The following is a 17,231-nucleotide window of genomic DNA, read 5'->3' on the forward strand; positions in this document are numbered from 1 at the left end:
TCTGGTGGAGACTGCAGCCTGCTTGGCAGAGAGAGTTTGTGAGTTAGTTACGAGCGCTTATTTTGACAAAAATGTCTGCTGAGACATTAAAACTGTAGAAATGTTAAAATGCTCATCCCAAATTCCAAAACACTCACACAAACGTGGTGAGCTTGCTTCAAAGCTTAGTGACTCTGCGCGTGCACGTCAAGGAATCGAGCCGTGATTGCGCACGCGACACTGATGGAGTGGTGCACGTACTTGTCCGTGTGCGCACGCGTTTATGCGAGTGCGCTCTCACGTTCTTGAATTTGTCCCGCGGATGCCTGAGAGGGGAAGATCTCCTCCAGTTTGCAAGCACTGCAAAAGTGTTGCTGGCACGAGGCGATGCGCGCAGAGTCTAGAGAAGCGGACGTGGTGAGAGAAACAGATTTTTTTCAGGGCAAGGAGACGAAACTGCAAGCGATAAACAGGAGCGACATCCTCAAACCCCGATCTTAAGTCTGTATTTCCATTTTTTTTATGAGCACGCGCTTCCAGAAAGCGAAGCGGGAGACGTCGCGCGTGTGGGGTGCACCGTCTGCTTGTTATTTCACCAGGACAGTTCAGTCTGACCGGCCTGGCTCTCGAGTACCAACGCTGCCGTGCGCTCCGATGATGGACCAGCCTCGGTAATTCGGTGAAGGAGACGAGCCGCCCGGATGACAGCAAGTCCACCGTGGTTTGAGAAAATGGGTTGTTTTTACATTGTGGCGGGGAGGGCTCTGCTGTAACACCGGCGGATCATGGCAGGGGTACACGCTTCAGATGGGGTGTCGGGACATTTATTGGATCCTGCCATCAGCGCCCCGCCAGCTCAGGGCGCGACCAACGCTGCGGGGATCACCGGCGATGCGGCCACTCTACCTCCGACCGGTACCCGGACGTACTTGGAGGTGTCGGCCGCCGCTCAGGGGTACGGGGCGGAGGGAGTTTACACCAATGGACGGTACAGGGACCACGGCAGTCCAAGGATCGGGAGTGGCAGCCGTGATAATTCAGCGGAGAGAAGTCAGGGAGCTGGAAACACACCTTGCGGCATCATGAAGGTTGGCGATCACTTATTCTCATTGTCACCGATCCTCAAGGTGACACAAGGAGAATTTGCAAAGTGGCGGTGCTACAGCTGTAAAGCAAGGCAGGCAGTAAAAATGTGTGTGCGGACTTCCAGAGTTTCCGTAAATGCCCCATAAAAAATGAGAATTAAGCAGCTTTCAGTTTTGCAGCGCCCCGTAGAACTTTGGCATAATGTCAAAATTCATAGCCTTATGGGAATAAAGCCGAAAAGTTCGTTAAGGTTTCCATAGAACATCTTTATTTTGTTTTTCATGTGTGGATTTTCCTGCTTAGTGTCAAACCAGTCGAGACACTTTCAGTCACTTTGAAAACCTGATATTAGGTTACCGTAAAGGTCCATATTATAATAATATTAGTTATCCTTAGGTTGTATCTAAATTGGAATTTGTTACAGGGGTAAGAAATGTGGAAGTGAAAGTAAGTCGGACTGATGGTGTGTAGAATTTGGTGTCCTTTGAAACTTTTTTCCCACAATATAAATTTAGATCGTTGGCCGGGGCATGCGCATTTCTTCTTATAGCTCCTTCAGTAATGGATAGTGTCATTCTAATGTTTTTAATGGCGCGCAACCCTAATTAGTGCTCCCATTACTAGAGGTTAATTAACTTGTCTTCCACAAACCTGCACTGTCAAAGTGGCAAGTTTCCTCATGTTATATATAATGTGACTCTACATGCTTTTAGTAGGCTACTGCATAATATCTGCCTTGTTGCAGTCTGTTACAGATCACCATGGGGTCTCTGGTGGATATAGAAGTATTATGGAGGTGGGACACACTGGAGAGTTGCAGTCTGTCATATCAGACTCAGCTTGCATAGCAACTGACAGCATGCAGGCAGGTTATTTGTTACCCCCCATTATTGGATTTCCCCTGAATGTGAACAGACACAAAGTACTCTCATTCAGACCTTCAAACAAACACATAGGCACACACATCTATGAACTTTCAGATGTAAAATCCACTGCAAATTCCATTTATAGTGCCAGTAAAATAGCTATAAAGGAGCCAGTCTGCAGTTTACATTCCTTAAAAAACATACATATTTGTCACAAACAAAATATGATCTCAAACCTCAGGTTGTGTGTTTTATTCATAACAAACTTTCAAGGCTGATGGCTGATTGGAATCAACAAAAAAAGAAAAAAAAATACAGTAGATATTTGAATATCCTGAATTATCTGTGGAAAACGCTTATCATCAGAGTGTTACTTAGTTACAAGTGATACCTATGTGATGCAGTATGGTCTCTTCTGAGAGGTGCACTGATGTGTCTGAGGCGCTTTTTCCTGTTGGATGTCTGTGTGCGCTTGACTGCATCATGCATGTCCTTGGTGAAATAGAGTAGAAGGTACATAAGATAGAATTTTGGAGCGAAAAGAAGGCCAGACTGATAAAAACACAAGGAAACTACAAACTGGGCATAGTTTGAATTCCCTTTTTTATGTTACACGTTACGTGGTACAGTGTTAAGTTTAGAAAAGTCCTCTGCTCTATAAGCTTACTATGATACATCAAATATTGTTACAGTTGCTTGTCTTGACATGTAGAAGAACGTGTAGATATTCGTCGACAGACATTCATATCTTGAAATGTTACTTTCTAATCTTCATCGTGCATCCAAGTAGGGTTTAATTTCTCTGGTCGGTGCTAGAACGATGCACTCCACTAATAAGATAACGATAAAGTATACACTGGTCAAGTGGGGCATGGCGGGAAAATAGATCAACCATTCTATGCAGTTGGTTTCTGTGTAGCTTCAGCGCACATGACTGCTTTTCAGCAGTTTACTGCATGTCTGTTTAAGCCAAGATCTAAAAGGTGAAGGAGTTGTGGGTGCATGGGAATCAGGAAGCAAACAAGCTATTCCAGCATTGCATCGGAACATTAACTTGGCCCTCGGTATGCAAATCTTGGAAGGAAGGAGTTTGCATGTTTGTCCTCTTCTAATTTCCTCAGCGGGGTGACATTTTCGTGGTGGAGAGACTGCAAAGTGGCTGGGGAGGTGGGTAGGTGGGGGGTGTTTGGTGATGCAGCCTTGTTATGTAATGCTGGATTGTGGACAGCTGCAAGGCCGGCTCCAGCCTGGCTGCAGGGTGGAGGGGACTGACAACTAGCGCAGCTAGTGAAGCAGCAACCAGTGTTTTACGAAGCATGTAAGGCGGATATTCTTGCAAGTCAACATAATATACAGTACATTTAGCATATTGTTCCACTCATCTTTATGCATTCTAGATGGGTTTTTTTCAGGCGAGTACAGGCAAGGTAAAGCATTTTGACCTGCAAAGTCAGGTTCTAATTTATTAGGAAAGCACAGACATAAATGATATAAACCCACTTCAACAGAAAATAAAAATCAATATGGGTCACACTGTTATCAGTTGTACATGCATAAGAACATCTCACCCTTTCACCTCTTTTCTCTTTTGCCACGAGAGGCAGGACATCACTTCAACTTTTCATTGATCTCATGTAATAGATTTGAGTCAAAATGACTCAGTGTACCCCTCCCCACCTCCAGAATGCAATAGAATACTTTAAAAGAGCCTGACCTTGCGAGGGGATTAATCCACTGAGTAAAGTGAATGTCCTGGATGAAGATAGGGGCAGGTAAATGCTATGTTCAAATAATCTGAGATGAGACATCAAGTAATTTACAAATTTGCATGCAGCTCATGCAATTTAAAGATAGATGTTGAGAATGTTTTTTTCTTTTATCTGAAGGACAAAATATTCTCTGGGTTAAAACCAAGAAAGACAAGATTTTTGGCACTCTTGCCTCTGTTAGAGAAAAGCGTTCTGCCAAATAATGCCAAATAATCCTCAGCGCTGAAATGTTCCTTTCAATCTCAAGGTCATAGCCCTCCACTTATTTATCATATAAATAGAAAGAGCAGTTTATTACTGCGTTTGACTACCCCTGGTCTCGATAACAAATTCAGGGCATCCTTCCCTTGTCTCAGCCAGATGACCTGTGTGGTATCAGTGTTAAAGCTGACCAGGCAGATATCAGTGGATTTCATAACGCTCCAAGGTTGATGAGGGAGCAGTCCTAGTTCATGCCACAGGGGTTTTGTATGATTAATTAGGAATGGTCACCATGACATGAACTGTTATTTTAATTTGAATCTCCTTATTTGAATTATTTCTGGAGGATTCTTGCAGTTTGATTATATTTTTCAGTATACCGACTTCACACATGCTTCCTTACTTTTTACGAGAACAGAATAACAGAATTCTTCGAAGACAGACCTTCTGGTTTGTATTATTCCAGTAAAATTTAAAACATGTCGAACACCTGGATAGAAACATAGCTGTAGGGGATATTTTGCGTATGAGGACAGTGTCTTAAATCTCTGCCTCTGAGTCTGGCTATTGTTTCACTAATGTGAGCTTTGTCTGATCCTTTCCAGGGCTGAGGACAACTCAGTACAAGCCTGAACTAATAACACTGATTACATATAGAGGGATCATCTGAGATGATGAAAATGAGAATTGGAATAAGAACCTGTTTATGCATCACTACTCCCATCACAGGCTTTATGAAAAATAATAGCTTTCTCCAGAAACTTAATTTAAAGGGAATATGGGTACAGATAACTCAAGTTTAGGTAAAATGTGTGTCTGTTCATGGATTTCAAAGAGCATAAGTAATTCCCATGTGTCCTGCAGCAGCAACTTGTACTAAACGCCTGGATATTTTTGGAAGGCAGAGATCTGCACTGCGTTGAAAAAGAGGCACCAGAAGATGTGAAGCGGTGATTACAGACGTCTGGGGCTGCTGAGTCATCGTTCGCTCTCTTGGCTCGTGTTCTAAAAGCAGCAATCTGCGAAATACAAACATCTCGAATAGGCTTTATTGTATGTGAAACCGCAACTTAGCATCAAACGGGGAGGTAAATCATAAACAGTTTTGTAAAGGTCACTCACCAACAAGAAACGAGAACAAGCTCACAATCACCCATATCCAGTTATTGAACAACAGTGATTTTAGAGTGTAGAATTATGTGCGTTTTAAGTTTTTGACTTGCTATTTTAAGCATATTTGATAGGCATAACAAAACACTTTCCTCCCTTGAAGCTGACTTGCGTCATAAAGTATAGAAAGGACAAGCAGCATAAGTGCAGCATGGTGTCATAGTGGTTAGCAATGGTGCCTCCCAGCAAGAAGGTCTTTTGACTTTGAGGTGGTGACTCTAAATTGGTTGTGGATGTGAGGTAGATAAAGCGCTTAAAGTGCAGAGAATAAAGCGCTGTGTGAATGTGTGGTAAAAAGTAGCTTGGAGTCTAAAGCGCTTTAAATGCCAGTACGTTTGATCTGGTCAATGGGGAAATTTGATATATTTGAGCCACTGTCTTTATTGGAGTTTTTGAAGCTTGGTTATAAACGCTTTCAAGAAACAGATCAAACTTATCCAGGTTATTTTTGATGACTAGGCAAATTTCTAAATACAGTTCTAACAAAGATTTGGAGATTTTTATAGCAGCTTCTTTAAAAATTGTTAAAAGGTCTCACGAACCAGTCAAGTTTCTCTTGAACTTTTGGCCATTCATGTGCGCGGAGCAAAGGTGCCTCCTAATCCTTTGTCCTGGTTTATTCCCTTGAAGGATACCGATTTTAACTATAACCCCAATTACCCATGTGTCAAATTGCAAAGAGATCAAACGAGAACAAGTGATTTGATTGGACACCGTCAGGGAGTGCTTGAGGTGATGGCTTATCTTGATGATCCTTGAGGGATGTGCACAACAGTGATGTCATCAGAGGATAGGCAGGTTGTCTATGTCAATGTGGTACTCATGCCAGAGAAAATCTGCGGCTGAAACAATCCAGGCAGGGCATTGGTTTGGACATACACTTTAGTAGAGTCTGGTATGGTCTTGGCTCTTCTGTAGAGTGGTTGTAAGGTTGAATAATGGTCAGATATGTCATCTGATCATCCCCAGGTTTATCTGAGCTAGGGGATGAGAGGTTTGAAAGATAATGTCTGTGAGAACTGCACCATCTCCATCAGGCTTTGCTTTTGCATGCGTTTACTGCCTTCATGCCACTTCCTCTCATCACATGTTTTTTTTTCTGTCAATATACAGTAAGACAGAAAGTGAATGTAACAGTGCCTCCTCAAGAGTACTTTCTGTGAATGATGAAACAATTTGCAATCCTTTGCAAAATACAAAAGCTGCATGTTTCAAACCATGAATGTATCGGACGGATGATGCGTTCTTTTTAATGCCAATTGCATAATTAGTTCTGTTTATTAGTAAGAATATTGACTGGTCCCCTCACTGATTCCCACTTAGAGTTCTGTGTGGAAAAAAACATGCTAGTTTTTGATGCAGGTTTTTGGTACGAGCAGAACTGTTTGTTATCTTTGAATCTGTACATGCTGTAGAAATAAAGAAGGAAAAACCTCAAAGCAAAAGCTTCGCTGTCGGTACAAATGCTCTACTGTCATAAGGCTTATTTTACTGTTACTGTTCCATTGTGCAACTGTCAGAAAAACATGCCAGCATTGATAAAAGGAACAAAGGATTGGGAGGTTTACAATTCTTTTGGATTGGATCATTCCAACTGGAACCAGTCAAGCTGTTGTGGCTGATAATAAATGAGGCAGTAATAACTATTGAGTACAAATGGATAGGAATATGAAATCCCTTTAGTATGGTGATCAGGATCACGTGTTACCATGATCACATATGCACATAGGTGCCCGTGTGCACAGACACACACTTACACAGAAACACAAGAGGAGAAAAGAAGGCTAATGCTAACACATATTAAAATCAGTTTTTTCATTTCTTTTATTGACTCCGTCATTCTTAGGTTTGGTCTGTCAGATAGAGAGCTCTGTCTTCACGTTTGCATCATTTATTCATCGTCTTCTGCAGACAAGCCATGCCAGGGTGGTCAGGAAGACTTATCTCTGAGACTGAAATTTGAACATGAGGAGAACCTGAACAGTAGAGGGAATTATGTGAGGGATATGGAAATTTCTAACAGTTGTATGCGACAAAAGACTGAACTTTCAGCCACATCTTTCTGTGAGAATACAATAAGATGAGAGAAAGTTAATATTGTAAGATAAGACCAGAGATTTGCTGGAGGAAGAAAGCGAGTCAGCATCTGACCGTCTGACCTTCTGGGTGGATTTACATGAAAGCATATCAGAGCTAGTTTTATGTTTATGTTAAAGATATTAGTAAAGCTTAAAGTCAATATTACCGGCAACCAGTGATGGGAAGAACGGCGTTACAAGTAACTGCGTTACTAACGGCGTTACTTTTTTCAGTAACGAGTAATCTAACTAATTGCTATTCCTATCGTTACAACGCCGTTACAGTTACTAACAAGGAAACGCGGTGGGAAGAAGTAAACACTTATTTAATCCCACCCCTTTGCCATAAATTATCATATAGTAGTTTTTACCTTTAAAATAGTTTTTAAAGGTAAAATGCTGAGGGAAAATCAAAAGTAGTTAAAAATGGCCAGTTATACCCTGGACCCCAGAGGGTTAAACGTTTTTTTAAAGTAACGCAATAGTTACTTTTCAAGTAATTAATTACTTTTAGAATATTGTAACTCAGTTACTAAGTCAGTTACTTTTTTGAAGAAGTAACTAGTAACTATAATTCATTACTTTTTCAAAGTAACTTTCAAAGTAACTGCTGGCAACAGTAATTCCCCTACAGGGAAAAAAAGAATGTACTGCTGCACTTTTGTTGTCATATTTTACAACAGAATAAGGTCATGTATTTGACAACACTGAAATACACCTTTTAGACTACTATACATAAATGAGGTTCTAATGTCATCAAGCGAAGTCCAGCATAAATGCATAAATGAGTTTACTGTTCTGAGCCTATCCTGGCTGTCATAGTGTAAGAGCAGGGTACACCCTGGACAGGTTGCCAATCTGTTGCAAAACTAAGGCATATAGAAAGGCAACCAGTCAAACTGACAGCCAATTTAGAACGATCAATTAACTTAACCCCATGCATGTCTTTGGACTGTGGGAGGAAGCTGGAGTGCCAGGAGAAAACCCACAAGACACTGGAAGAACATACAAACAGACTGGGTTCAAACCCAGGTCCTTCTTGCTATGAAGAAAGAGCTGTGGTGCTGACCGCTGCACCACGGTGTCCCCCCCCCCCCCCCCCCGCCTTTATTTGTGTATTTAATTCATTCATGTGGATTTCCATGAATGAACCAGTTAGCACTTGCTTCTGTTGCTGAAATCTTTAGAACTTTAGGGTTAAAAAAAGAAGTGTATGAGGCTTGTCTCCACTCCAGCCTGTCTCATCAGCATATACAGCTATCGGTATCCAGCGCTGTCCTGCATCATGTTTACTGTCGCCAAGTTTCTACAGCTATGAACACTGATTGGTTTAAAGAGACCTGTAGCTTAATCATGCTCTCTGGTTTCAGTATTTCTTTCTTCTTGTCAGCATGGATACTCGTGTACTCGATTTCTGTGTACCCACTTTGCTAGATATTTATTTATTAATTTTTTTATGTGTGTTTTATGTTTCCGCTTCGAGGCGCTCACCATGTCAAGACCTAGCCAACCTTAAACCTCAGCATATTTACACCTTTCATAATCGTGGGACTGATCTTATGTAATTCACACTGAAAGCTGGACTGCACAAGTGCATTTTTCTGCTTCTTAGATGAGAAGAGGAGCTTGCTTTGTTTTTACATCTCTGTTGATAGATGCATCGTGAAATTACTGTATTTTATAATCGGTTTTTGGCTTTCAGTCAAATATTTGTGGTTTCAGGGTGTAAATTTCAATACTTCTTTCTGCTGCTGACTGAAATGCATGTTCAACACAAAGTAACAAAACCTGCCAGGTAGACCAAAAATATCTTTGTAGTCTTTGTTGTTTAGATTTTTAATCATTGATCAGACAATTTCAAGTTTAATGCTTATTCTATTAGAGACTTTATTAATAATTGTGTTTGCTTAGCAAAACATTAAAGACATTAAATGTCCAGTAGAAATGACAAACAGCAGCAATGATTAGCTTGACGAAAATTACTGTCTCTAAAATTGATGCTCCTTTAAATGATCATTCAGATGATGCTTGTAGGCTGACTCTTCACTCAGTCTTATTTAGAACCGCAGCTTAATACACAGAGTTATATGAAATTTTCAGCCTTCACATTGAGCATTGTGCTTGTCAAGATGCCAACTTCAGGTAATCAGCGCAGAGTACTGTATAACCGCAAACCTAATTGTGTGAAAATCATTGTGTGCACAATACCAAGCTCCCTTCACTTTTTGCTATGCTTTTAAAAAACAAAACAAAACCAGTGCAATGCATTGCAAAAGCATTATTCAAATTGCCCAAAGCATTATGCAAAACTGATACTGAAAACAAGACTCAGCGCTCTTTTGGGTGGTAAAAACTTGCATGATCAGGTTCCTGTCTACTAACTGTGCAACTGTTGTACTCACTATTATGAATCTAACTACTGGAACTCTGTCAGTGTTCAATTACACATTTAAGCTTTTGGACTTTATGGTTAGTGATTGAAGCAGCACAGCACCGAGGCTCATAAACAGTATTGGCTAGAATCTAAAGGCCTGTTGTCAGCTCAGCTATGCTTTATGCTTTCTTACCGTTGTGGCTGATGATAGCCACTAGTACAGAGAGTTTGCCAAGGATTCACAGATGGTCCCATTTTTCTCTTTCTCTGGCACAGATTACATATGAACAGGGAATTAAGTATAAGAGCTTAATGTTCATATAAATGGGAAGAGATATGATATAGAATTTAATTGTCTTGTTGTGTGATTCAATTATTGACCCTTTCTGGGAATTTTTGTTTGTGTCTTTGTGTCTCATTTCATCCAGGAAGTGCTTAGTTTAAGCCTTCTCATTTGTGCATCTGATGGTTTGTGGAATTTGCCAGAGTTGCTGTGTCTGCCCAGTCATTCTTTAACTGCATCACCTACACAAACGGAACATGAGTTGGAATCAAATTTACCTCAAACTTTTAAAGCAAGATCTTAACTCCCAGTAATTCTGCTGTTTGTTTGAAATCTTGTGCAGATGCTGCTTAGACCATATGCCTGGTTTATTTTAAAGATGTAAAAGTATCTGTGTCTTGTGCCGCTGTGTCCTCAGTGATGCTTTCTGTGACCTAGTATGTATTGCCCCAGGGTGTCTTTCTGCAGGTTACAGTGCAAGCACAGACATGTGACTCAAACATTCCACTGATGCTCTGAAGACACGCACACACACGCACACACATGCACATTAATAATTTCAATGCATATGCATATATAAATGGCTCTTTTGCATTGCACAACTGTGTTTTTGTGTTTCCAGTTCTGTTTATCTGTTCTTTACATCACCTGTCCACTAAATGTCTGCAGTATTGTATTATATGTGTGCACTATATATATGTACTGGTAGTTATTGACAAATTTTAGGATTGGCAGACTAAGCTCAGGGGTGTCTTGCAATAGCTTTCTATTTGCAATGGACTTCTGGTCTGCCTTCCCAAAGCTGCTGAATGTACTGTGCATCGGTTTGTATATTTATATTTTCTCTAAAAGTACACAGTTTGTGTGTGACTAGAGAACAGATAGGGCTTTGCTGTGACTTTGGAGTAAAGGATTATATGTGTGTTCTTTTCATTGCATGTGTAGGGTTCATGAGAGACATAGATCTGGACTTTACAGTGTGAAATATGATACTATGCAGTGAGCTCTTCCTGGAGCTGGGAAAATAATAGACGGAGAGGGAGGAAGGAGAAGAGGCACAACCTGAAAGCAAATGAGAGAGAGTCGGTTTTCTTGAAATGAAAAGATAGAATTCATATTTAACAGCGCAATTTGTAGAATAAGAGGTTGTCACAGGGGTCGCTGTTCTATCTGTTAAGCCGTGTTGACATAGTGAAGGCTCATTCATCATCATGTACTGATATTTGTGTTTTAATACTGACTTGGAGGATCCTTGAATCAGTCTAGAATACATCAACAGCGGAAATTTATCCAACAACCAACCTGCACGTTGATCTGATGGATAACAAATAGAGTAATGGCTTGCTGTAAGGACCAGGCATCTAGACTTTGCTTGATGACATTAGAAACAGTCTGCCAGGAAGCAAAACTTTGACAGAGGAACAGTGGTTTTCTTCACTTCTTCTTCACTCAACTCTTTTAACCGGTGGTGGTTTATACACCAGTCCTCATTTGTGTTTAGTCCTGTTTCCTCTACCCTCACTCCTAATCGGTTGCCCTCCGGCAGATTCAGACTTCAGATTCAGGAGGTTTGTTTTTGTTAAAAGGAAGTTTTTCCTTTCCTTTCCTTCACCAGGTTCTTGCTCGTTGGGGGTTGTCTGAGTGTTAGGGTTTCTCTGTATTATTGTAGGGCAGAGGTCTCGAACTCCAGTCCTCGAAGGCCACTGTCCGGAAACTTTTCCATGTGTCCCTGTTGCAACACACCTGAATACAATTAGTAGGTCATTAGCAAGACTATAGAACTTGACTGCATGCTGAGGTGGCAGTTCAGCCAATTGATTCATGTTACAGCAGCTCATGAGTGAATGAACACAGTGCAATAAAAGTATATTTTTTCCAAACACTTACATTTACTTAAATTTACTTGAGTAGGGTTAGGGGTTTCCACTTCAGCATGCAATCAAAATCTCTTCTCTTGCTCATGACCTACTAATCTTATTCAGGTGTTTTGCAACAGGGACACATGGAAAAGTTTCAGGACACCGGCCCTCGAGGAGTGGACTTCGAGACCCCTGTTACAGGGTCTTTACCTTTAGATATAAAGTGCCTTGAGGAGACTGTTGTTGTGAGTTGGCACGACATAAATAAAACTGAATTGAATTGGTCCCTGCTCAGCCTAAAAGCAACCCCCAGCCTTCTGTGTTGTCTTCTGCCCAGCCTGTTCTTTAGCTGTTTTTGCTTTACTTCAGCATGATTGACAAGAGCTCTGAATCATAGACTGTTTAAAAAGGAAAACAGCTTCTTACTTACTTCTTACTTTTCTAATGTTGGACTGGGGAAAGACTGGTTGCGAACATGACTAACTATTCTGTCTTTAGGCCCAAAATGGTTCGGGTGCTACTTAGCAACTAAATTCACGTCTCTGCATCATAATACATAGTGGTTCTTAGAGTTGTTATTCAATTTTTTGAACCACTTAAAAAATATTAATGAACTCTGCTAACTGCTGCTTTAAGGGACAGGAAATGGAAAGAAACAGGTTCTAGACCACAATCTGCCTGTGTGTCTTAAACCATATGATTGATGCATGGTGTGACAGCTGACACTGGCTAAATGCTCAAGTAGCAGGAATAGTATATCCACCACCTTGTGTTTATTTTTGCTTCTTTGACTGCTGCAGCTCCAGTTGAGCCTATCAGCAAGGAGCAAACACCTTTTTCTATTACAGTAAGAGGAACGATTAGTTGGGAAATGGGTGATAAAAGTCTGTGCATAGCAACAAAATGTGTATTGAAATGCCCTGAATTCCTGTGGTTTAGCCAACCAGTTCTCTAAACCTTTCTTCTATTTAACAAGTTACTGTAAGATGGATGTCCAGTCTTCAAAACTAGCCGCCATGAGTGTTTGCACCAGTACAGACCAAAAAATCTGCTTTCATAAACTTCAAACATGCCAGAGTAATACATTGCAGGCAACATGCTGGCTCCATGTTTTTGGCTTCTTGGTTGTCACTTGAGTAAAGCAGTTGTGAGCAGGAAATGTTTGAAAACTATGCTGGGTGGTCTGTTATTGGACATTCTGAGCTCTGACATTCCTAAAAAAAATAATTTACGTATGAGGTGGTTGTTTGAAAATGATGGCAGGGAAATCAACATTGAACAGTTTGCTGTTGGTTTTGACCAAAACAGGCAGGCAGACAGTCAGAAAGGAAAGTTAAAAGTAATGAAATGTCAGATTTCCTTGAATGCATTCCCATGAAGGATTATTGCACCTTCTTACAACTGCAGTTCCATACTTTGAAACTAAAGTAATTAATTTGGAAACTGATAAATATATGCAATTTATTATTAAAGGAGGGAAGCATGTGCAATAATGGCCCTTTATTGAGTTCCTACTACCTAGATGGCCTTTTTATGCATTTACCTTCTTAATGCCATTGCGTAATGTCAGATTCCAATTAGGCTGAACAGAACAGGCCAGTCATAGTAAGTGAGTACAAATTCAGCACAGTGTGACCCAGATGTCAACTGCCTTGACAAGTTGTGTGAAAGGAGCGCTTGTTGTCATTGGCTTTTTCTTTCCTTTTTTTTCTAAAATTGAGGCAGTTTAAAGAAATTGGAGGGAAAAAAACAGCTCGACTGTCTGGAATACAGTTTCATTTGTAAGCTTGTGTGTCGGTGTCGCCATATGATTGCACTCAAGGAGTGGATGCAAAGCCATGAGTCAGTGTAACTTTGAGTGTGCGATTGTGTAAAAAGGTCAGACACTCATGCAACACGGAAGCCTGTTTAGTAATCAGGGAGAATTAAGGTCAGTGTGTAGATCTGATTGCCAGTGAGTTGCAGGTGCTGGGAGGTGTGGGTGGCACGCAGCGCGGGCCAAAAATAAACATAAGGATCTCAATTACATCTCAGTTTTTTAAAATGGATTTAAATACATCCACATCCAGCTGAACTTGATTTAATTTGACTGCGTATCCTAACTTTAGAAGGAGAGTAGGACATTCTACGGGAATATACTGGAAACAGGGAATACAACAATCGATGTCAATTTTCCCAATCAAGTGTTGCATTGATTACTCTGAGGGTTAATCATGTTAATCAATATGGACACAAAAGTAAATAATCTTTGCACTAACTTCATTAGTGACTTCTTTTTAGTGGAAGTGGTGGGAAAAGCTTTGAGATCCTAGATTACCTACAGTAGTGTATGTGTTTTATTTGAAATTATTACATTGTTAATAAGGTATCAACCTTGTAGAAGCAATGTTCTACCTACTTTACAGTCGTTTTAAATGGGTGTAATTAGATAATTAAGTGACATAGTCACTGTGGGTTTATTGGTCTCACACTGAATATTGAATCCAATCAATTTAAATCAATTTTGTTTCATTTTTTTAGAAATAGGCCAGGGGGAATGATTATATTATAGTTCTTCCTGTTTAGTTGGCACATAAGTGTGTAAACACAATAAAAGCATGCAATAAAAAGACTTGAAATTGATCACTGAGACAAATTTCTGATCTTGTGCAAACTCACTTAAAAGCCAGTGAATTTTTCTTTTGAATGGTAGTCTTATATCTCAGAAGCTGATTGTTTCAGACAAATAAAGCAATTTAAGACATTAGGGTCAGGCTGAGATGAGAGGAAAGAAATTTCTCAGGAGCTTAATGGAAGAAGTCTGAGAATATTGTCAAAATCTCACACTGATGTTAATTTGAGCTTGGCTAGGAGAAATAGGCTGGACAAAAAAAGAGGTTTGATTTGAAATGTTCCTTTTCTTCTGGATGTTCTGAATGTCAAATGGCCTGCGTTGAACAAGAAGTGGGGGAATAGCATACCGATCAATGTTCAGACATCTCTGGTGAATGCTGTTCAACAGAGGAGAGGAAAAGAGCAAAGATGGAGTATGAAAAGGAGGATGAACAGAGGACTAGACCAAAGGAGAAGGCACTGTGTGTTCTACAGCTATAGGCCATTAGCACCTTCAGTTGGCAGTAAACCTGAACAGTCTTCTCCCAACAGCCCAGTCACGAAGCGGGAGGATGCAGAGAGAGGCAGGGAAGTGAAACACAGATGAACGGAGAGAGTGAAGATATGAGAGCATACATTTTGCATGTACATGCTTCAGTGAAGTCACAAGGGTGTTCCTCCTCCTTCTGCCTCTCTGTCCTCATTTAACCTGAGTATAGCGTGGGCGTTATCTGTAATTTATGAGAAGTTTGACTTAACAAAAAAGTAAAATGCTGTTTGTGTGGGTACCGGACGGATACTATCTTCCTGAAGAGGCTCACGGTTGTGTTCATCAGATTTAGAGCGCCAACTTGAAATGAATTGTAATACAACTACAAAACAGTGTAGCTGTGTGCCATAGACTGAGGTCCTTACTCACAGGGATCATTTGCATGTGTGTGTGTGTGTGTGTGTGTGTGTGTGTTCAAATTGATGTGAAAACTAGTTCTAGTTGATCTGGATGGATGAGCTATAATGGCATATTTAATTATATTAAGTATATGGGTGATTCTAATTTTTTGGAGTTTGATATTCAATTCTTAGCTTTCTTTAAAGTTTAGGTTTCAAAATTTATTTACTCAATTTTCAGAGTTTTTTGCTTTAGTTCTAGTTTGTATTAACGGAATTTAGTCAGTTCCATCATCGTTTCCCCCCAAATGTTACGTTTATTCACGTGTCTGCGTTTCCTGATTTTCAGTTATTTTACTTTTATATGTTTTGTCTTGCAGTTAGTTTTACTCCCCCTGCTGTCTCAATGCAATTGATTGTCTTTATCTGTGAGATTACTAACATATGCAATTGATTCAAATCCCCTAATTATCGTCTTCTACCTAGTCTGTGTTACCGTGTCTGTTGATTCCCCCCTTTGTGTTTTTATGAGTTATTTGAATTTTGGGATACCCAGCTTTTGGAGTCTAGTGTATTTCTGCATTGACCTGAATGACTGTCTTGCCTTTTTTTGTTAAAGTCAATTGCTTACTGATTACTTAATAATTAATCTATTCATTTTCTATTCAAGGCAATCCAAGTAGTTGATGGAAATGTGGACATTTATATCTTGTCCAGAGTTGCAAGGTTAGCATGCTTTTTTTTGTTAAACAGTGAAGCAGACATGTTATACTTTTACTAACTGAACCTATATTAATGTAAGAGCAATATTAACACATGAGATTACAAACTTATTTTACTTTGCCTCCGTATGCAAACAGTCAGGGTTTAAAGTGAGATTTGGCAGGTGGAAGAGCCCTGATTGGTTGTAGTGGCTCAGCATGGTGAAACAAAATAACAGTAATTTCTATTGTGAGCTTCAGTAGGTTTTCTGTGTGTTCAGGATGTGTTTGTCTGACCTGTGCTGATGCTGCTGCTCCTCTGACATTTACTGCTCTTTGTGGGTTTACACAACCGAATTCAGCAGGATATAACCCAATATTTCACCTGCTATCTTTGCTGATTTCCATTCTCTACATGAACAGTATGCTGTTTATACTAGACAGTATAAAGTTAGCATGAAGTTTGAGTTTAAATAATTAATCTTTTTTTTTTTTTTAGAATTTACCACAAACAAAAATATATATTGTTTTAATAAGGAACATAAAGTGAGACACAACCTATAAAAACACAAGTAAACAAAAGTTAAAAAAAATGGGTGTACCATCTAGTTAACACACACACACACACACACACACACACACACACACACACACACACACACATATATATATACAGAAGTACAGTAACAAAATATTTTTTACTTTGTTACTGTACTTCTGTATAACTTTGTAAAGTATTTTTACTTTATTACCCCTCCCTCACCTCTGCCAACCATAAACACCAGAAGTCAAAGGTAAGAGGAAAAGTATCCTAGGTGGTGTTTTACCTGGAAAATGTAAGTAGAAGTATAATTTAACATCATCTCACTGCGGTTTAACAATAACTACATTAACTTAACTTTGCAACTCTGCAATCTGCTTCTTTGGATGTTTTTTTTTCTTTCTTTCAGGCAAGTAAAACAGATTTTTGTTCTAACATGTTGCTATGTATAGTTTATGAGTCCTTACTAGGTGAATATGACAGTGCTGATTAAAAATAATCTATTTATTGTGAGAAGATACATCCATTGGTGGATGGCTAAAGATTGTTTCTCATGTCTCTTCTATGCTTTTGAAATTTTCATTTAGTGACCAATAAATTAAAATGATTAGCCAATATCAGTATTCTGATAAATGGCTAACACTGGCCGATAACATTGGCCAGCCGATATATTTTTCTGCCTCAAGTACGAACTAAATGCTAACGCAAATGGAAAATGTCCTACTGCTCCAGGTACACATTAAAATTACTATCAACTCAAGTTTTGACTGCCAAAACATGAGCGCCTGCAGATGAGCAAAGGCCGCAACTAAAATTTGAGTTCTGAGAAACATTCAAGGAAACT

The 17,231-nt window shown here is 39.7% G+C and overlaps 1 protein-coding gene across 1 annotated transcript in view; it reads left to right on the top strand.

Annotated features, from left to right (window-relative positions):
* Window positions 1-342: 342 nt before the first annotated feature.
* Window positions 343-17,231, top strand: part of LOC146634033 (inactive phospholipase C-like protein 2) — a 67,647-nt gene continuing 50,758 nt past the window's right edge. Inside the window, exon 1 of the mRNA XM_085351778.1 lies at window positions 343-1,067. Within this exon, the coding sequence (XP_085207904.1) occupies window positions 765-1,067 (303 nt within the window). The 5' untranslated portion in view covers window positions 343-764. The remainder of the gene's footprint in view (window positions 1,068-17,231) is intronic.

Source organism: Diplotaxodon limnothrissa, linkage group LG4 (genome assembly GCF_057381915.1).
Source record: "Diplotaxodon limnothrissa isolate DT_005_m linkage group LG4, D_limnothrissa_male_GT1.1, whole genome shotgun sequence".
Lineage (NCBI taxonomy): Eukaryota > Metazoa > Chordata > Actinopteri > Cichliformes > Cichlidae > Diplotaxodon > Diplotaxodon limnothrissa.